The 21,045-nt window shown below is 51.1% G+C and overlaps 1 protein-coding gene across 1 annotated transcript; it reads right to left on the bottom strand.

Annotated features, from left to right (window-relative positions):
- Positions 1 to 1,491: 1,491 nt before the first annotated feature.
- On the bottom strand, positions 1,492 to 20,731 carry P3H1 (prolyl 3-hydroxylase 1). Its single transcript, XM_079697257.1, has 15 exons — positions 20,250 to 20,731; positions 15,308 to 15,460; positions 13,561 to 13,750; positions 13,216 to 13,347; positions 12,230 to 12,369; positions 7,804 to 7,893; positions 7,446 to 7,498; positions 7,144 to 7,265; positions 5,329 to 5,456; positions 5,067 to 5,162; positions 4,479 to 4,629; positions 3,240 to 3,357; positions 2,783 to 2,858; positions 2,378 to 2,518; positions 1,492 to 1,964 (listed from the first exon to the last, which is right to left on the bottom strand). Exons 1-15 carry the CDS (start codon positions 20,712 to 20,714, stop codon positions 1,809 to 1,811), a joined length of 2,211 nt encoding a protein of 736 aa, XP_079553383.1. The 5' UTR covers positions 20,715 to 20,731; the 3' UTR covers positions 1,492 to 1,808.
- Positions 20,732 to 21,045: the final 314 nt, after the last annotated feature.

The following is a 21,045-nucleotide window of genomic DNA, read 5'->3' on the forward strand; positions in this document are numbered from 1 at the left end:
GGACCCCCAAAGTTCTGGCTCCTACCTCCACCTCTCCCTGAACTCAGAAACCTTTTGTCTCACAGGCTCCTCGAACTTGAGCATAACACATGCAAAACCAGACTCCTGCTTTCCACGCCCCATAACCATCTCACCTGCAGTCTGCCCCGTCATGGGAAAGGGCGGCTCCACTTCCCCAACTGCTTAGGCTGAATCCTTTTTTTTTTTTTTTTAATTTTTATTTTTGGCCGTGCTCCTTGGCATGTAGGATCTTAGTTCCCCAAGAAGGGATCGAACCTGTGCCGCCTGCAGTGGAAGCACAGAGTCCCAACCACTGGACCGACGGGGAATTTCCCAGGCTGAATCCTTGTTGCTCCTCCTCATACCATCCAACTGATCAGCAACTCCTGTCAGCTCTGCTTTAACGAGATCCAGAACCTGACCTTTTCACTGCCTTCGCTGGCAACACCTGATCCACAACCTCTATCTCCACCCAGGGTCTTTGCAGCAGCCTCCATTCTGCTCTCCTTGTCTCCGTTCTTGCCCTTGTAGCCCATTCTCCACATACATTCTTCACTGAGGCCTTTCAAATGTAAGTCAGATGCTCTCACCCCCCTGCTCAAAACCCTCCAAGGGCTCCTGTCCCACTGGGTCAAAGTCCAGGGGCTCTCAGTGGCCGACCAGGCCCCAGGGACCCTGACCTCACTGGCTGCTCTGTGTCAGCACATCGGCCTCCTTGCTGTTGCCTTCTCCTCAGGGCCTGATCTGCCTTCTTTTCTACCTCAAAGGATTACACACACACATACACATTTATGTTTTTGTTACCTGTCTCCCTTACTAAAATAGAAGCTCTATGAGGGCTGGGACTTGTTTGGTTTGACACCATATTCCCAGCACCAGCACTTAGGTGGTGCTCAATAAATAAATGCTGGTCGATTGAATAAATGGGCTCTCAGGGTGCAGGTTCCCAACTCACGACCCCACTGCATCTCAAGCCCAGGAGGGAGATGGGCTTGTGGCCCGAGGAGCTGAATCTCCAGGTCTGCTCTTACTCTGTCTCCTAGAGGTGTGTGTTGTCCTGCACATGGAGGCCCTGAGGTATGAGGACCCTGAGGCCAGACGTCAGAGCAGGATGCATGTGGCCAACACGGGGGCAACATGCCAGAGCACTGCTGACCGCTGCTAGCTTCCAGAGAAGGATTAGTAATAATCCCTGCCATCCACCCAGAGCGTTCCGGTTTACAAAATGCTGTCACATTGGCGTTGCATGTGGGCCCCACAACTGCCCAGAGGTGGGCAGACCAGCGATTATGGTCCCCGTTATACATATGACAACCCTGAGGTCCCTGAGGTTAAGGGTCTGGCCTGAGACTGCACAGGAAGTGGCCGAGCCGGGTACAGAGCTAGGCCTCTTCACGCCATGCCTGCCACTGCATCCTGCCCAGAGCAATTTTTATCAAGTGAGACCTCTGGGACCGATGGGTATATTTCCACTCTGAACCAACCACCGAGTAAAAAACCACGAATCATTTATTCTTTGGTGGTCTACACAGGCACTTAAATACTGTATTGCTGTCATGTGGCTGCCTGTGCAGGCCCCCGGAGTGGCTCTGGGCCTGTGTCCTGAGCCCTTGGTCAGGCCCGGGGGAGAGGGCCGTCCTGCTATGTCCACTCCAAGAGCGGTAGCACCATGTGGACGGCTATGAGCAGAGTCCCCTCAGCTGGGGGGCAGACCTAAGTTCCCCACCGCCCCTCACCCGAGGCTGGCCAGTCCAGGGCGCGGGACAGAGTTCCCCACGTGGGTCTGGTCACCGTCCACATGTGAGCTGTCAGAGCTCATCCTTGTGACCTGACTCACTGCTGGAGACAGACCCCTGTGCAGGTGTGGGGGGCCCCTCCTGGGCTTCTTGGGGCTGCTCATGGGGGAGGTCCGTCTCTTCTGGGCTAAAGAGCATCTTCACCAGGTCATCCGCCTGCACCCTGTCCTGCAAGGACAAACCCCTGACTGTTCAGAGAGGCCTCTGGACCAGGCACTCACCATCTCTCAGGTGCTACTCCCTGGAGAACAAGAAGGCTCTTCTCCAGTGGCCTCCGAGCTCATCCTAATCCCAGCAGGTCCTACTCTTTGGGCAGAGGCAGCAGAAGTGGTACCCAGCGAGGAACCAAGACTCAGGATCACTTCCCATATTGTCCCCACTGCCCCCCACCTGGAGCCCCATGCCCAAGGAAGGAAGAAGGGCGGGGGACCACGGTGACACAGTGCCGAAGCGAGGAGTCTCTCTGGACTCCCAAGCCCAGTGCTTCTTTCATGTCTAAGCATCGGCAATGGGACTGGGGAAGGTGGAAGCAGAACAAGGGCCCTGCCAGGGACAGGTCACGGCAGCCCAACTGCTCTCACCCGCTCGCTGTGTCGGGCGTCCAAAGTGAACCACAGGGCGATGGCACAGCGCTGCCCTCTGGTGACAGCCTTCACTCCATGTGGGTTTTCCGTGCCCGAAGAGAATCCCACGGCCCTTCCGCACTGGGGCTGCACCTCTGCCTAAAGGGGATGACGAGGGGGGTACACAGGACAGAGACCATAACCTGCCTTCAGAAGATACATGGGGTCATTCAGGTCCAGGAGGGGATGGCTCCTCTGCCTGGCTTCCCAAAGACCAGAGGTAAAGAGAACAGGTGACTAGTCAGAAGCCCCCTGGTTTGGGGAGGGGAGTGCTGGCCACCAGGAAGACCAGCTGGCCATTCTGCCCCCTGCACCTTGAGGTTTTGTCTCCCCTCCCAGGGATGGGGACAAGGGCACACTCACCGTCACGGTCTTGGCATCTAGTTCAGTGAAATAAAAGTTTCCTCCGTCGAAGTCTGCGTTCAGGTAAAGAATGGCACTGGGAAAGGCAGAGAGCACCTCGACACCTACTTCCTCTTCCCGCCCCTCAGACACCCACGGCGCCAGTGCCTTTATCTCCAAGTGCTCCCAACCAGCAGCAGGAGGGGGGGCCTTCTCTGAAGCCTCACGAACACGACTCCTGACCTTCCCACCTCCCTACCCTCGCCCCTGAGAATCCACCACGCCCTTCCCTGGGGTGCTTCTGTACCAAGTCTACCTTCCCCTGTCCTACTCTCACACTGCACTGTCATGATTCCCGTATTATCTGACTCCCAATCCAGAGGGTCCTGGACGCTGGGAGGAGCTGGTCCCAAACATGCATGTGTTGGGGGAGGGGGCAGGGCACAGGGCCCTGGGGGCCTCAGAGCAGAGCTGGCACCTGTAGTCCCGGAAGGTGTAGGCGGGGGGCTCCTTGATGCACACGAGGGCCTCGGCGTTCAGGATGCAGTTGTCCACGTGGACGGGATGGCTACCGTCCTTCCTCTCGGCCTGTGCCTCTGCGGCCACGGAGATACACGTTAGCACTGGGTCACCTCAGGGGACACTGCAGCTCTCCTGCTGGCATGCGAGGGCAGGGGGGTCACTGCCGACCAGCTTCCCTTCCTCTGGTTGGATCCACGCTCTCCAAGTCTTTAGACACATAGCAGCAAGCCTAACCTTAAACCCTTAACCTCGGTGAGTAAAAACAAGGCCTCACCCAGCCCTTCACTGCCTGCCGACTCTTCCTGGCTTCCTGGCTTCCCGCTGCCCAGGCCCCAGGGCCCCCACTTGGAGGACGGGACACACACAGTTGCGAGTCTGGCACATTCCTTGAGTGTGCCCAGATTCTGATAGAATTCCAAACTTTCTGAGGGAGAGTAAAGTCCTCTAATCTCTGCTGCCTATCAGTGTCATATCGGCACCAGGGGCCGCTGAAGGCTCTGGCATGACAGACCCGGCTGTGGGTCACGCGTGGTTCCTGGACACTGGCCGTGCCTCACCCCTCCTAGGGAATGCAAAAGGGAACGTGACAGAGGGAGAGAGAACGATGAACAACCTCCAGCCTGCCCTAACTTGTAAAATAAGTAGTTCTCTCCGAAATTTGATATTTAACAATTAGTGACAGAGAACTTGCAAGGCAGATCATGATTCACCTAAGGACACCTGTATGCCCAATACCAGCGTTGAGAACCACTGACTTACAGAATGCAAAATACTCTTGAATGCAGAGCTCCGTAATTTGGCTTCTGAGGACCTCACCAGTCTTACGTGGCTGCCCCCCATCCCCCCTTGACCTTACGCTCCAGAAACGGCCACTTTCGTAGCACCCCCAGCTGCCGGCTGCTCGATGCCTCCACTCCTGCTTGTGCCGCTCCCTCCGGCTCCAACGTCCTCCCGCTGCCCCGTCTACTCCACAACTCCTATTCATCCTGCACAGCTCTCATCACCTCCTCTGGGAAGCCCTCCCGACTCCCCGGGGAGACTGACTCGAACTTTCTCTGCTGCACTCATCGCACTGGTTTACGCTGGTTCCCCAGCAGGATGAAAGGGACCATATCCTGCTCTCCTCCGTGTCCTCCGCATCCAGCTGGTGCCTGGGTGGGCGGTGTGTGCTGCACGGGGGTTGAGGGAGGCCCACCTTCGATGGCGGTGCGGCACACCAGGTGGGAGTAGGAGAAGTACAGGGGGCTGTCCAGGCGGAAGTAGGACGCCATGACACGCCGCACCTTGTCCGTCACGTTGTAGTACAGGTGAGCGCTCTGCAGAGGAACCTTCCCTTCCTGTCCCAGCTGCCGAGGAGACCAGTGGTCAGCTACGCTGCATGCTCCTCTGCGGGCCAACAGAGACCACAGGGGCGCCAGGCCCCGCTCCTCGTGCCCGCCAAGGACCAGTCCCTCTGCTTCCCGCACACGACTCTCTGCCATCGCCCCCTCCCCTCGTCTTCACACTTCTCTTTATGAGTAGCCTGCTCAGAAGTACAGCAGTTCTCCAGAAAGCGCTCTCAAGCTTGGGGTATCAGTCTTGCTTGCTTGCCTCATTGGTATTACACTAATAGCCATGGTTCAAAAGTCAAGCTCACCCAGCATGGTTTATCCTGCCTCCGTGGCAGCTGGAACGCTGACAGGCAGACACTTTTACCTTTCCTACCACCATCTCCAACTCCTCCCCAGAGCCTGCGCACCCCCTTCCCCCTTCTCCACACTCTAGAACAGAGTACTGACCCTACCTTGAGGGCCTTGAAGACAGTGACGCCATAGAACTTTTCGCTGGGAGTGTGTGGGGAGGTCTGACCCCGGTAGCCATCTCCTAAAGTTGCTGCTGCCTACGAGGCCCCAAAAACAGGTGGAGTTAGCCAGGCAGCCGCGGGCCCAAGAAGAGGTGGTTGACTGCCCGCAGCAAGGGGCAGGCAATCGTTCAGCACCTAAGAGGCACCTAGTTGGGGGAGGCTGGGCCCTTAGGGAGATGGCATGGTCACCGGGTTCCCTCACATTGGTCAGTCTCTGCAGCTCCCGGCACTCATCGTCAGAGATTACACCATCCATCACCACCCGCTGGGAACCGTTCAAGACTTTGGAGGTCATGGTGAGTCTGATACCGTCATAAAGCAGGGGGCCACCTGCAAAGCAATAACAGCGGCTAAATCCAGCAGCAGTTCTGTCCAGACACTCTCCATCAGATCTTGCCTTGCTGTAAGGAAGAGAAATTCCAGGTGTTTCCTGTTTACCAGAGAAACCTCCCGTTTGGTCGCTTCCAAAGGTAGCGTGGTCCAGAGGATGGAACTTAGAGCTGAAGGGCAGGAGATCCAAGTCCTGGTCCACAGCTGTTGGCTCCTGGTCTTTCATGCATTGTTGAGGAAACATCATAAAGACATTCCTAAAACATGAGTTCAGGACCAGAAAGAACTGGGTTTGACTCCTGGATCCTCCACGTACTAGCTGTGTGACCTTGGCAAGTTACTTAACCTCCCTGAGCCTTATCTCATCTGTAAAGCAGCATCTACCTCGTAAGTTTGATGTAAAGAACAATAAGACAACTTAAAAGTTTAGCACGATACTTGGCACGTAGTAAATGCTTAAAAGTTTAGCTACCATCATATCATCATCTATTTAAAATGAGGATCTTACAATCCGCCCAACCCACTTCCCAGGCAACTATGAGAATCAAGAGAAATAACAGGGTGAAAGCTCTCTGAAAACAAAGGAATGCTGGACAAATTCTTTAACATGCTAATCTCATTAAATTAAGCACTTGTTAATTGAAGCAACTGTAGAGTAAAGGCCAGCCTTTCTCTCTTCTATTTCTCCTGGTGTCTCTCTGTGCTGGGGACATACCAGAGACCCAATTAGACTCCATCTATTATTTACTGAGGCCTCGGTGTGTGCCAAGCACTGTGCTAGAAAAGGCAAGGGATTAACACCTGAAGACAGCACCTGTTCCAACAATTACACAAATGACCGACACAAGGCAGACCTTGTGAAAGTACAAAGTGCCCTGGAAGTTCAACAGAAATGGGGGTGGGGGTCCCAACTGGCCTGGAGTTTAAGAAAGGCTCTGTAGGGTGGATCTGAGACGCCTCACGGGGAGAGATGATGGGAAGTGTATAGGAGGAGGCATAGGCCTGAACAAAGACTTGTGAGCAGAGAGAGGCCCAAGGACGAAGAGAAGGTATAAATGGGGAATGGTAGAACATACGGTTAAAGGGGCAGGCAGGGAGGACGGCATCAGAGTCCCTGTGTTTGGAAGACTGGTCGAGCCCCCAGGTGGGAAGGGGCAAGGACAGATTGGAGGAGAAAAGATGAGTGCAGAGAGGAGGGGCTCGGGGCCTGATGCACGCCTGAGGCCATGGGACAGGAAAAGGGCTGGGGAGAGAGAAAGAGAGCAGAGTCCTAATTGGCAGGACACCCCCCCCCCCAGAGGATTGGAGGGGATAGGCAAGGGGAGACCAAAGGAGACCTGAAGATTTTGAGGCTTGGTAACAGGACAAATGATGGCAGCTGGGAGAAAACAGTTTTGGGGTAAGGAGAGAGGACAAGTTTTCTCCTATAAATACTTACTGAAGCGAACTAAACTAGTGTCACTGTGACTCAGGACTCTTACTTCTTAACCAAAGGCCAATTCTCAGTGCCCTTTGCAGGTGGAAGCCCCGTGGGTGAGGGAAGAAGGGCCACGGCGGGGGTGAGCCCTGACCCGTGCCAGCTCGGATCCTGAGGCTGCTCTCTAAGGGGAGCTGCCCAGCTAACATGGGGACCACCAGCCTTGCTGCCTCCATGACAGCCGAGGTGGCCCCACGCTCGTCCTCTCACCTTCCCAGGTCAGCCTGTTCACGTCCAGCGAGTCCTTGGTCTTCTCTTCCACGAGGGTCTCAATCTCCTTCATAAGGTTTCCAATCTCCTGGGAGATGCGGGCGGCTGTTTCCCGTTCTGACCTGTGAGCACAGCCAGTCTGAGGGCTGTATTCCAGGGCCAGCCCAGGCTCCCACCCCAGCTTCCCAGACTGGACCTGCCCACCCCTTGCCAGGAGTTCACATCTGCCTCTGCCTGGGCTCAGGAAGCCTCAAGTGCTTCATCACACCGATCCAATCATGCAGTTTCTTCAAGGCCCTCACTTCTGTTTCTCTTGCAGTCTCTTGGGAATCACCTCTTCTGGAGTCCATGAATCCTAGAAGCAGAGCAGGAAAAAATGAACAGTGTCGGGTGACCTGCTGAATCTTCCAGGTCTCGATGCACATACTAGGGCCTACAGGGAATCCACCTTCTCACCGGCCTCCTTTCAGGAGATAAAGTGCGAGGTCTCTGGAACTGAGTCACCTGTACCTGGCTGCCCAGAATTCCCCGTCTCTCGTCCACGCAGATCTCCTGTTTGGCTCAACCCCCTAACGGTCCTCTCCCCAGAGGCACACGGTGTACAGCTCAGCCCATCCCTTGCATCCCCGCCCCACTCTGGCTCCCTGCACCCTGGCTCACCGGGTCAACAAAGGGAATTCCAAAAACGTCATAAGCGAAGAAGAGCAGCTCTTTCTCCAGCAGGCTTCGCTGGTGGTACTCCTGGGCACTCTGAAAAAACGCAGTGGGAGGGACGCCCTGGCACTCAGCCCTGCCGCTGACTCTAGCCCGCACTCCCCGCCCCTGCGTGCCACACTGCTGCCCCCCGTGCGACCCAAGGCTTCCTCTCCCACTATCACTAGTGTGTCCGTCCCCCCGTTTGGGACAAAAGTCTCACGTCTGTGCTCAAGGGTTTCTCTTGCCTGACACAAGCAGCCCCTCTGAGGGTGGCACGGCCAGGCTTCCCTTATAGGGAAACAGCCCCCCTTCCTTCCCCTGCCGTTAATCTCTGAGACAGAAAACCTGAAGACCCCCAGGAAATACTCTTTAAGGAAGGAAAATTATTCCTTCTTGACTTCTGCAGGAGTTCAACATGCAGGGGAAGAAAAACCTAGGTGCTAGGTGACTCCTGCGTTATTCATTTAATCTTTACAGCCACCTTGGAGGTTGATAAGATTATCCTCATTTTACAGACGAAGACACTGAGGTACAGAGGGGATATGCAACTTGTTTGAGGTGACACTATAGGAGATGGTAGAGCAGGGACCTACATCCAAGCCTGAGTCTCTCCAATCCTAAAGCCCACGTGCTTTTTCCTATGCCACCTGCCTCCCCTCAGACTTGGAGTGGACGGTATCCCTCCCGGGAGTTGGGCCAGTGCAGGAGCAGCTGGGTCCAGCATCCGGCCATTCCCACACGTGCTCAGTGGCAGGGATTACCCAGGGCAGGGAAACTAAGTACCTTCTGGGGTCACATCTTTCCCTAGGTGCCCTGCTAGTCTCCCAGCAGCAGAAGAAGGAAGGAAAAGAAAAAGAAGACATCATCAGTTGAAAGAAAAGATGAGGGCAATAAGGAAAACTTTAAGGGCGTCAGTGAGGCCTATATCACCTCTTATATTTACCCAAGAGGAAGATGGAAATTTTCTCCTAAGGAGTTTAAATAACTGGCCTCCCTCACCTAGTACTGGACACCAAGCTAGGTATGTGTCATCTCCTTTAACCCTCTCCAACTGCTCTATGAGCCTGCCAGGGAGCAAGTCCCACTTCTACCACTTACTCATTCAACACTGATTTACTGAGTATCAGCTATGTGTCAGAACTGTGCCGGCACTGGAATGAAGCAGGGAAACAGAGATTCTGGTCACCATGGGCAGCCATAGGCTACTGTGCAAGTTAACTCATTTCCTGGAGCCTAAATGTCCTCATCTAGAAAATGGCAAGAACAGTGCCCACCTCACAGGGTGCCTGTGATGATTTAAATGCGATGATGGGTATAAACCACCTAGCTCAGTGCTTGGCCTGGGACAGGGCTCAACAGATGTTAGTTACCTTCTTTCCAGAAGGGCAGTTCTAGTTAGAAACGGTAGACTCACCACTTATTTTCCCTTTCTGCCCCAGACTCACTAATATGACTATAAAGGGTCAGAGGGAGGGGTCTTAACCAAGCAAAGAGACTAGGAGAGGCGCCATCTCAAATCCAGACGGTCACCATCTAGCGGCCCAAGAAGACAGCGACAAGGTAACCAGTCTCCATATGGGAGGGGGTGGCAAGAGGAGGGTTATTAGAGACTCTCAGGATTGAGGATCCAAGAAGGAAGAGCCTTGGTTTTTAACTTCAGGGTAGGTTGATGACCCCACCTCACTGGGTTGTTATGAGAATCAAATGAAAGAAAAGCTATGAAAAATTTTTGAAAACTATAAAATGCCATGCACATTTGAAGGGGGCTTATTTTCCACAGTAAGCGCCACACAACCAGAATGGGAGGTCTGTTACTGCCGCATCATCTACCTGCTTCTCCCAGTGAACAGAGGAAAAATGAGCCACCCTGGGCTGGAGTGCGGGCAGGGCAGGAGGCTGTGAGGGCGGAATCCTGCCACCCATGTGCCCCGCGGCCAGCACCGTGCACGTGTCTCCCAGGCTGGGAATGTGGTGCCTGATTAGACACAGAGAGGAGGGAGGCATGAACCCCCTGCCTCACCGCCAGTCCCACCTCTCCCCTCCACCTGGTCAGCTCCCCTCCTCCAGCCCCCTCACTCAGGCCTCGGCGGCTCTCTCTGCACCGTGACGGCCTCCGGCACTTCCCATTCTGAGCCCTGTCCCATCACATCTCGTCAGGCTGCTTCAAACCCTTTGAGGGCTCACCACTGCCTGCCTCACACAGTAGGGTCCAAGGTCCTGGAGAGGCACTCAAGACCCCTCAAAATTCTGACCCTCCCGGGCCTCATTGCCTGCAACTCCCCAGCACCATCTTCCATTCACGTGGGACTGTTGTCCAGGTGGTTTGCATATGCTGTTCTCCATCTAAAAGGCCCTTCTCTGACTCGTTCACCTACTGAAGGCTTTTAAAACCAATTGTCAACACCACTGCCTCTTGTGAAGCCTTCCCGGACCCGCCTGTTGCTTACTTTTCCTCCGTGCTCCCACTGTAGCTCGCTGACCCCTCTACTATGATATTCACCACAGCATTTTACAAATCTTGGATTGTACACCTTTCCAAGGCAGTTTTTGATGGCATTCAAAAAGACATGAAAGTAGTACAAATGTAGCTAAAAGAAACCCCCGGAGTATCGATAGACATAAATAGAAATGTTCAGTCCTCCCCCACCCAGCCCCTGACCCACAGGCCCAGGCCTGGAGGGGCGGGGGGGTTAATCCCGATGGACAGTTTCTTACCAATCTGTGCAGAAAGTTAAAAAACTTAAAAATATATATGTATTACCAAAAAATGTAAATAGAATACCACTACAGTTCTATGTCTTCTTTTTCTTTACCTAAAATTACATCATGGAGACAATTTCATATTGGGGCGTAGGAATCTACTCAAGCAACATAATGGTTATCTTGTACGTCATTGAATGAACGTGCCAATTTTATTTAACCAGTTCCCCAAATTGATAGCATTGAGCTTGTTTCCAGTTTTTTGCTTTTAGCGGTGGACTTCTGATGCACATCTGTGCACATTTACCTTTGCACGCTTGTGTAGTACAGCCAAGGGTGAATCCCCGGCAGTCAGATCGCTGGGTAAATGAACAGTACAGTTTGCAGCCCTACCAACAGCCCAGGGGTGTGCCTGCTTTCTCACCCTCTACATGTGTCCAATAGACTTGTTGCATACACAACTGAGGGGCCTCTAGAGTAACTGTAGCTATCTATCTTTTTTTTTTTCTTTGACAAAAGGAAAAACTGATCCAAAGTTACAGCTATTTTTACAGACTGTAAGATTGGGTTTTGGAGAGGCCAGCAGGACAAAAGTGATTGAGGGCCACAGTGACAAGCCACCCCCTCTCAGGAGGTGGCTGAAGTTAGAGGTAAGAAAACCCGCCACCTGCTACTTGTGTACCATCAGCAAGACCCCTGTGATGCTACCTGCCCACACAACACTTTGTACAGCATCTGTTGGCTCACTATCTCATTTGACCCTCACGCTCGTCCTGTGTTGAAGACAGAGCAAGAACCATAATCCTATTTTACAGAAGGAGAAAATGAGACAGAAGGGCAGTGCAGCATGACTAAGATTCCACATGATGTGTCAAAAATCACATGGCTAGTAAGTGGAGGAGCCAGGACTTGAGTCCAGATTAGTGACTTCAAATCCACCTCATTGTTCTGGGCTCAAGAAGGAGAGGATCTAGGGCCTGTGCAAGGCATATGTACAAATATCGAGGTTCGCAGTATTGAACTTCATTAAGTTAAAAACAGAGAACTTTTCATGTTTTTAATACAAAAATGATACCCATTCACTGCAGGGAATTTAGAAAATATAAAGGAGCAAAACACAAAAATCACCCATAATTCCAGAAATAGCCATTGTTAAATAAATGAACAAGCACAAAGTGCAGTCCCCCCGGCAGTGCAGGCGTGGGCCTGCTTTCACTTCAGTGCCTTTCGTTTTAGTCTTTCTACTACATAGATTTTTTTCCTTGTTTTGGAGTGAGATGGGTATAATGCTGAAACAGGGAGAGATAGAACAATGGCAGAAAGGAGCGGGGGCGGGGAAGAAAACGGAGGCAGAAAAGAGGTGAGTCAAAAACAATGTAGCAGGAAGGAGAAAATGATAAATCTTGGCCAAGTCAAGTCTCAAAGTGGAGGTGCTGAAAAAGGGAAAGAACATGGCTGCTTCGCAGTTCTGCTTTTCCCTGCCGACTCGGAGAACAGACTTCTGGGCCCAGATTGTGCTAATTAAGGTTCTGGCTTATTCTTCGCTTTCTGTGCACTCACACCCACCCAGGCAACCTGCCCCCCCTCCCCTCACTGCCCGAGCAGCCCCGGATCCTTCTCCTCTACCCCACTCTCTGCTTTCTGGCCTGGGTTCAGCCGGCAGCCGCCCAAAGTAATGCAAGTCTCTTACCTCACGGGGGCCGATGGATCTGGCTTGTTCTTCTCCAAGCATGGCTGTGTAGTAGGCCAGATTCTGGCTCATCACCTCATCATTGGGGAAGAAGAGGAGAAAGGTCTTGGCACATTCAATGGCCTGTGTGTAATTCCCAACTGCAAAGGGGAAAAAATGGCTGAGAAGAAAGCATCGAATCCTGGGTACCGTGAACCGCCTAGTGTTCAGTCACAGCACAGCTCAAGGCAATGATGACATGGCAAGGTGGCACCAGCTACATAACACGACTGCCTGATTTGGCGGGAGAAATTACAGAATAAATTATAGAATATACGATTGATTTTTAAGGTGCTCCGTGTCTGCAAGTCATTCAAACATTGGCCCTAATATTCCCAATCATTAGACCAATTTCAGGAATATTCCCCTGTCTTCCTACCTTTTTTTCCCTATGGATTTTCAGAAGAGAAGGGAAGATTACAATAGCAGATTTTCTCTTTGGCAGAGTTCTTGTTGATATGTGTTGGTCTCCTCAACCATAAAAGTGTATATTCTTGAATATGCTGTAATGCTTAGCACACAGTGGGGACTCAGTAAAGACCCGCTGACTTGTTGCTTTTCTGGATATTGACAGCCCCCGCACCCCACCCCAGAGCATCAGTGCTACATGAGGGAGAAGGGTGGGGAAATGCCCTGTGAGCTGGTTTAAATGGAAGCACACCCTTGCCTTTACTATAACTTAACTCAGGTGCAAAATGAGATTGTAAATGTTATAGAGGGGACCAGAGGGTGAGGTCCTAGAGTCTCCCTCCCCCAGTTTTTCAGGCTGCTGGTACTGCTTCTTGGAAGGTGGCTTGTAACAAGGTATTCAGGGATCACCTGGCATGGTGCCTGCCAGAGCCGAAGAGAGAAACCAAACAGCCTGAAGAAGCACAGTGGCCATAATCCCTGCCTTCTTTGCTTTTGGCTTAGTGAAAAGCAGCTGAGAAAGAGAAGGGAGGCCTTACTGTTATAGTAGGCAAACTGCAGATAATTATAATGCGATGGGAGGAAGTCTTCAAAGGGCTTCTCTCGACTTGGGTGGGAAGCAAGCTCCGTGACACAGTTCTGCTTACAGCTGAGGACCTGGACGTAATGGTCTGAAAGGAATCGAGGAGGGGGAAGAACCATAAGGTCAATTTCCAGGATTCAAATGCTGCTTAAGATGAACAAATTCAAGTGGAAGCAATTTTCAGTCAGATTCCCAGATTTAAGAGATTCAGGAATGAGGCTGAAGATGCTATGTCTACAGAATCACGTTGTTGCCCTCAGAACCCAGAGGCCTGGCTGAGGGCTGGGTTTGGGGCCCGCACCTGTGATGGCCTGGAAGAGGTCAGCGTTGTACTCCAGGTAGTTGTAGCCGTCGTAGTCATAGGGCCCTTCACAGAGGGCACGGCACTCCTCGTCTGCCACGAAGTACTCCCGCAGCGCGGTCTCCAGGTGGGGCACGGCTTCCTGCAGCTGCTCCTCAGAGTAGAGGCGCACTCCCAGCCGAAACTCGTGCTACTGGGAGGAAGGGGTACTCAGATGCAGGGCAGACTGTGGAGAGCCCTCCCTCCTTGCCCACGGCCACCTCCACGGGCATCCCCATAGCCCTCTCAGGTTACGGATGGAAAGGGTGGCTGCTACACAAAGAAAGCTGCTGGAAACGGTCTTTACTTAGTCTTTACATCTGACTTTCTTTTGAAATTTGAAAACATTTAACTCAATCTACTTGAAAGATATATGGGAATTCACTGTCATTTTCTTGCACTTTTTTTGTAGGGCTGAAAGTTTTCAAAATAAAAATTTAATAAAAAAAATTAACTCTTAGCTATCAGAATGTGGTTTGAGGTGATGAAAGCAATCTTTCTAGCAGTAAGGACTGATTTGGGCTGCTGCAGCTGATTACAGACTTTGCTTCTGCTCTCTGTGGGACATGGCTCCCTTCTTGCGGACAATAACCATTTTCATTTGTCACAGAATCACTAAAAAAGAAAAAAAAAAGAAAAAAACCCAAACTGTGTAGAGTTGTATAATGTACTAGATGTACACAGTTTACTTTTTTTTTTTTTTTTTTTTTGGCGGTACACGGGCCTCTCACTGTTGTGGCCTCTCCCGTTGTGGAGCACAGGCTCCGGATGCGCAGGCTCAGCAGCCATGGCTCACGGGCCTAGCCGCTCCGCGGCATGTGGGATCTTCCCAGACTGGGGCACGAACCCGTGTCCCCTGCATCGGCAGGCGGATTCTCAACCACTGCGCCACCAGGGAAGCCCCACAGTTTACTTTTAAAAGTCATTTTGATGTTGTTTCTAATATGCCTATTTCTAAACTACAACATATGCCCTTTATGAAAATGCTATATCGGGACTTCCCTGGTGGTCCAGTGGCTAAGGCTCTGTGCTCCCAATGCAGGGGGCCCAGGTTCAATTCCTGGTCAGGGAACTAGATCCCACCTGTGGCAACTAAAGATCCCGTGTGCTGCAACGAAGATTCCCCGCAGGCCATAACTAAGACCCGGCACAGCCAAATAAATAAATATTTTTTAAAAATGCTATGTCATCATAGACAATACCTCTTATGGGACACAGACTTTTCCTGCTAAATAAATAGAATAAGAACATTGAGGAATACTGTACCACTCACTGTAGTGAAAAGCAAAAACCTACGTGACCAAAAAAATTTGACAAGTAAATGAATACGATGTGTGCATAAGACGGATTGTCTTGCAGCCACTAAAAATTGTGTTTTCAAAGAAAATTTGAAGACATGAGAAAAGACGCATCAGCATCATATGTTAGTTCAAAAGGGATGATGAAAAATACATACACAATATGATGCCAAATTAGGTTTAAAAATTAGAAATACTGAAGACTTAAAAAATAGGCCAAAATATCAACTACTGGTTTTCTGAAGGTGGCACTATTATAGATGATTACTTTCTGTTTTTTACGTATTTGCATTTTTCTAATGTTGTACAATGAACATACATTACTTCTGTAATCAGAAAGCAACCCTAGTGAATGTCACTACAATAAAAAGAAAGAGCGATAGCATTTTTTGTTTGTTTTTTGTTTTCACCATATGGGGTTTGGCCTCAAGATCCTTGAAGTCGGCTTCCTTCACCCCAGACATGGTTTGGTAATAGTCCAGGTTCTGGCGCATCTCCATGTGCTCAGGATTGCCCACGAAGAATGTATGAGCTGCTGCTACGGCTTTCTCCAACTTGTTTATCTAAGGGTGAAGAACAAGAACATGGTTGTCACATCCAAACCTTGATGGTTTGTGTCCAAATGTGCAGTTCACAGTAAACAGGAAATCCCCGCCTTCCTGAGCCTTCCACTCAGTGTGCCTCAGCCCCTGCCAAGCCCAGAAAACACACCTATTGCAGGAACTACATACCAGAGATTAGAAGCACGGGGCCCTGGGCAGGTTTTCAGCTATTTCCCAAATCAGCATTAGGGATTCCTCAAATTACAGGAGGCAATGCTTCAGAAGTGTAAACATTCTATTCTAAAACAAAGGTGGTATTGTAGGGGGAATGCTATGGAAGACTGACTGCCTAAATAATATACTCTCGAGATTCGGATGTGGCAACTAAGCTGAAGAAAGTCTAAGGAGTCAAGGATTAAGGGGTAGGGGAGAAACAGCAGTTAACAATTAGCCCATGCCGAAGAAGTTGCCTAGGGGGAAAATAATAAATAAATAAATAAATAAATAAATAAATAAATAAATAAATAATGTGTGTGTGTATATATATATATATATATATATATATTTTTTTTTTTTTTTCCTCCCTGCGTACGTGTTTTTGACACATTCAGGGAAAGGGTGGGTGGCTGAAAAGCCTTAAGATCCTATACAAAATCCAGACATGGCATCTTCTGACTTTTCAAAGCCCAGGGCTCATGAGGTTAAAACAAGTGGCTATACAGAAATCTGAGGGGGGAAAATGTGCTACAGGTCACAATCATGCCCATAGCAATGGACTCCAGCATATCAAAATTATACAGCTTCATGTGCAGAATCCAAAATAAATCACTAGGTGGGTCCACGCGGGTCTCCAAGCCGCCTGCCTGGCAGCGGAGGGGTCACGGCGTGAGGCAGCCGCCACAATCGCCGTGAGGTCGGAGTGCTGGGCTGCAATGTGGCCTACTGCCGGCAGGAAGTGAAGGATCGAATCATATTTGTGACCAAAGAAGACCATGAAACTCCAAGCAACGCGGAGCTGGTGGCCGACAACCCCAATGACCCGTAAGAGGAGCATTGACGGATCCTGCCCAACGGAGACCTCAGCTGGAACTGCCCGTGCCTTGGGGGCACGGCCAGCGGCCCGTGTGGGGAACAGTTCAAGGCGGCCTTTTCCTGCTTCCACTGCAGCACAGAGGATGTCAAGGGGTCGGACTGTGTAAACCAGTTCCAGGCCATGCAGGAGTGCATGCAGAAGTACCCGTACCTCTATCCCCAGGAGGAGGATGAGGAGGAGAAGCCAGCAGATCGATTAGAGGAATCGGCTGCTTCTGAGGTCGCTGCGACCAAAGAACAGAAGGGGTCCAGCTAAGAAGGCCTGGGGCGCTGGGCTCCAGCCTCCTTCAGAGCGTATGAACCTCTCCAAGGAAGTGTCTCTCCCTCTGTTGTTCTGTGCGTGTAATGTACAAAATAACGTATTGTGCTGATCAGGGGTCTTGGCCCCTTGACATATACACTGAAAAATGGGTTGTATGTATGTGTATCTCACATGAACCTAACAGTGAATGTAGCTGCCACTTCTGAATTCTCTTCTCAGATTGTCCTGAATTTTGCCACTTTGAAATAACATGCTGAATAATCTCGGCAACCAAAAATCATTATCTGAGTGTCTCTTGTGAGCGAGCCGATTTATTCTGATTCATTGTATCCCTTTTAGTAGATTTTATACCCAGTTGGAAAGTGAAATAGAAACAAAACATCTTCCTTTAAAAGTGCTGGAGTGGGGCCGTTCCTTGTAGAAGGGGCAAGATGATCAGCCCTTGAGTATTTGATGAAGCACTATGCTTCATTTCTGATATATTTTGGTTTCCAGTTTGCATTGAGCTCCAGGTTTTCTACATTTGGGAAACAGAGCTTTGGACCCTCTGAGTGACTCCCTTTGTAAGTGAAGAGAAAGGCTGTTTTTTTCTGTTCTTGTTATTCCAAAAGCCCTGGTTTGGGGTCTGTGTTCACACTGGCTCTGTCTCAGCCTGTTCAGATGCAATGTTCTTGAGAGGTGGGGACCTAATCATTACCAAAGCAGCACCCGAGAGAGGAAACGGTGTCAATTAAAAGGAAAACATGATTTTTACCTGAAAAAAAAAAATCACTGATGATCTAATGATTAATTACATGGGTTGTGGTGTCAGACTGGTGACAAAGGTAGGTTTAATTATTCACTTGTTGGGGCTTTAGGCAAGTTAAAGTTTACTCTCCAAACTCAGTTCTCTAATCGGTTATCTGGAGATAGTACTCACTACCTCACAGGATTGCTGGGAAAGTTAACTGAGATGATATATATCCAGCTTCTAACACACGGTTCTGGGCACATATTAAGTGCTTAATAAATGTTAGCTCGGGCTTCCCTGGTGGTGCAGTGGTTGAGAATCTGCCTGCCAATGCAGGGGACATGGGTTCGAGCCCTGGTCTGGGAAGATCCCACATGCCACGGAGCAACTAGGCCCGTGAGCCACAACTACTGAGCCTGCGCACCTGGAGCTTGTGCTCTGCAACAAGAGAGGCCGCAACAGTGAGAGGCCCGTGCACTGCGATGAAGAGTGGTCCCCACTCGCCCCAACTAGAGAAAGCCCTCGTACAGAAACGAAGACCCAACACAGCCAAAAAAATAAAAAAATAAATAGCGTTCCCTTTTAAAAAAAAAAATAAATAAATGTTAGCTCAATAAATGTAAATCCTAGCACATTAGCAATATGCTAAGAAAAATATTTTTTCTTTTCTGATCATCAGTACTAGTAAATGCACACTAAACAAGAAGTCAGCCCTGGCTGTGGCCCCCAAACAGCTAGATGACCCACGGTCAACAATCCCCATCTCTGTACCTCAGCTGCCTTAATTATAAAATTAGAAATTCTCTCGTCTGTCCCTTTTATGGATTGATTCTCTCTCCCATATCTTTCAGCACTGCTCTCGCCATTCTCTGTTCTCCATCTCCACACCCCTCACCCCACCCCCAGCCCTTCTTTACCCTCTAAGCACGATGCACCTCATTTCTTTCTCTTATGTGGACAACTGAAGTCATCTCCTAATGGTTCACCCTGCCACGACTTTCTCTTATGTGGACAACTGAAGTCATCTCCTAATGGTTCACCCTGCCACCACTTTCTCCTTCTCCCAAGGCCTACGTCACATGGCTTCCAGAATTAGCATTCTACAGCCCAGTTCTGATGATGGCTCCTTGAAGCCTGCAGAATTCTCTTCCCAGTCTGGCCCCACTCTATTGTGAATGGTCATCCTTCCTCTCCTCTAACAATATTTGAGATCAGCTTCAAATGTCACCTCTTCTTTCAAGTCTAACTTCTCTGACACAAAGCTAGATTCCTCCTCCTTTGTGTTCCCACAGCTGGATGTACATACCCTTTCAGTAGCCCTTACTACTAAAGTGACTCTTAACAGCAAAGCAAGGTAACACAAAAAAATATAAAGTCAAGCATTTTAATTACCTGTACAAGAACTGCGTTGTAGTAAGTATTCAATAAATGTCAAAGAATTTTAAAAAGTGCTGTTAAGTGACATGACCAAAGACATAGTCCAGTTATTTTGGTTTCAAGTCCAGCACTCTTCTGGGAAACTGGGAGGAATGGACCAGAACTGTGTAAGCATAATGCTTGTGGAAAGGTGGAAATTTGAGGTCCCCAAGATTTTCTAAGTCTCTCTTTAGGTTGAACTGAAGGTCTGTTAAACTATGGATATAACAGATACCCGGCACAGCTCCTTCTTCCTTTTTAAAATTAATTAATTAATTAATTAATTAATTAATTAATTAATTAATTTTTGGCTGCGTTGGGTCTTCATTGCTGCCCACGGGCTTTCTCTAGTTGCAGCTAGCGGGGGCTACTGTTCGTTGCAGTGCGCAGGCTTCTCATTGCAGTGGCTTCTCTTGTTGCGGAGCACGGGCTCTAGGCACGCGGGCTTCAGTAGTTGTGGCATGCAGGCTCAGTAGTTGTGGTGCACGGGCTTAGTTGCTCCGCGGCATGTGGGATCTTCCCGGACCAGGAAACGAACCCATGTCCCCTGCATTGGCAGGCAGATTCTTAACCACTGCACCACCAGGGAAGTCCCTCCTTCTTCCTTTTTTCCCCAACAAAATGGGCTAATAACAGCACTTACTTTACAGGATATTGCCAGGATCTGGGCAAATGAATTAATAAACGCAAAGTACTTAATAGTGCCTGAAAGTATGTGTTGGCTCTCATTATCATAAATCAGAAGCACTCCAAATCTATGTATACACTTGGACTTAAGGCACTCTGGAATTCCTAAAAGTACTCATTTTCTTTGGAAACCTGACCGACCAGCCAGAGGGTCCCTTACAGGGAGGGGCCAGACAGCCTCTACTGGCGACGTGGCAACCTCATGTCCTGAAAGAAAGCTGCTGCACTAGGGCAGCAGGAAAAGCATCACTGAAAAGCGAACCGGAAAGAAGATACTATAGAAAGGTCTTAGCTTCTCACTCGGTAACTTACAACAAAATTAGGATCAGAGACCCAAGCTGCCGCTGTAGTTCCCTCTAAGAGGCCTCTCGGGGAACACAAGACCAAGTTTTGCTTGGTCTGTGCCTTAACCCCGGCTGGATCTTTGGGGTAACCATCTGCCTATGCGAACAGGCGAGGATGGTCTCCCGGCAGGGTCTCTGCTCTCCCTGGATCCGGGAAGAGCTCCCTGGCCAAGACGCCACTTTCCCTCTCCGTGAGCACTTCCTTGGCCCCCCAGGTTCCCCCGGGCCAACCACACCCAGAAGGACCCCGGCCGCCCCGGGGCCCAGGCAGATCTGCACCTTGAAGTAGGCGACCTGTAGGTAGTTGTAGGGGCTCCGCTTGCTGAACTCTAATTCCAGCTCCTCGCTGAGCGAGTGGGTGGCCGACGGCCCGAGACAGCGGCGCAGGCAAGCGGCGCGGCGCAGCAAGCCCCCGAAGAAGCGTAGGTCGTGCAGGGCGGCGGCGCCCGAGGCCTGCGCCAGGCTGGGGGGCGAGTCCGGGTCCAGCTCCCATGGGAGGTCGGCGGCACACCGGGTGCGGCAGCGCAGGCGAAGGGCGCGCAGGGCGGCCCGCGAACGCAACGCCCGCTCCATGCTCAGAACCACCCCGGCCCAGTCACCGCGAGCATAGGCCGCGGTCCCCTCCGCGAAGAGCAGATCAGGCGCCGTCATGTCCCATTCCGCCTCGGACTCCGCCTCGGCCCGGCAGGCAGCGGTGGCGACCACCAGCAATGTGGTCAGCAGCCTCAACGAGCGCGCCGCCATGGCCGCTCAGACCTAACGGGACCGCTGGTCACCGGCCAGGGAGGCCAGGGAGGCCCGAGTCCCACCCCCGGGAATCCCCGCCCCGGAGTGAAGCCCCGCCCCGAGTGAAGCCCCGCCTCCTAAGCCCGGCAGCACACGCCCAGGAGGCTGCACCGCCTCTTTGGCCTTCCCCCAGCCGGGACCCCGCCCCTCAGCGGAACCAGGAGCGTCAGCCGCAGCCACACCTCCGAGCTCCGGGCAGCTCCGACGCCCAATGGCCAGGGAACACGGAAGCTCCGCCCATGGGCCTTTTTGCGCATGCTCTGCAGCCTCGCGCTGCCCGGGTAGTAGG

This window comes from Hyperoodon ampullatus (genome assembly GCF_949752795.1).
Source record: "Hyperoodon ampullatus genome assembly, chromosome: 2".
Lineage (NCBI taxonomy): Eukaryota > Metazoa > Chordata > Mammalia > Artiodactyla > Ziphiidae > Hyperoodon > Hyperoodon ampullatus.

What these genes read in the sequence shown, in the direction of transcription:
- P3H1 (XM_079697257.1), bottom strand. Translation starts at nt 20,714, where the DNA reads ATGGCGGCGCGCTCGTTGAGGCTGCTGACCACATTGCTGGTGGTCGCC. An exon ending in TACAGGTCGCCTACTTCAAG is followed by an intron (nt 15,461 to 20,249) that starts GTGCAGATCTGC and finishes CTTCACCCTTAG; the next exon opens with ATAAACAAGTTGGAGAAAGC. An exon ending in AGACTGCAAGAGAAACAGAA is followed by an intron (nt 7,266 to 7,445) that starts GTGAGGGCCTTG and finishes CTGTGCTCACAG; the next exon opens with GTCAGAACGGGAAACAGCCG.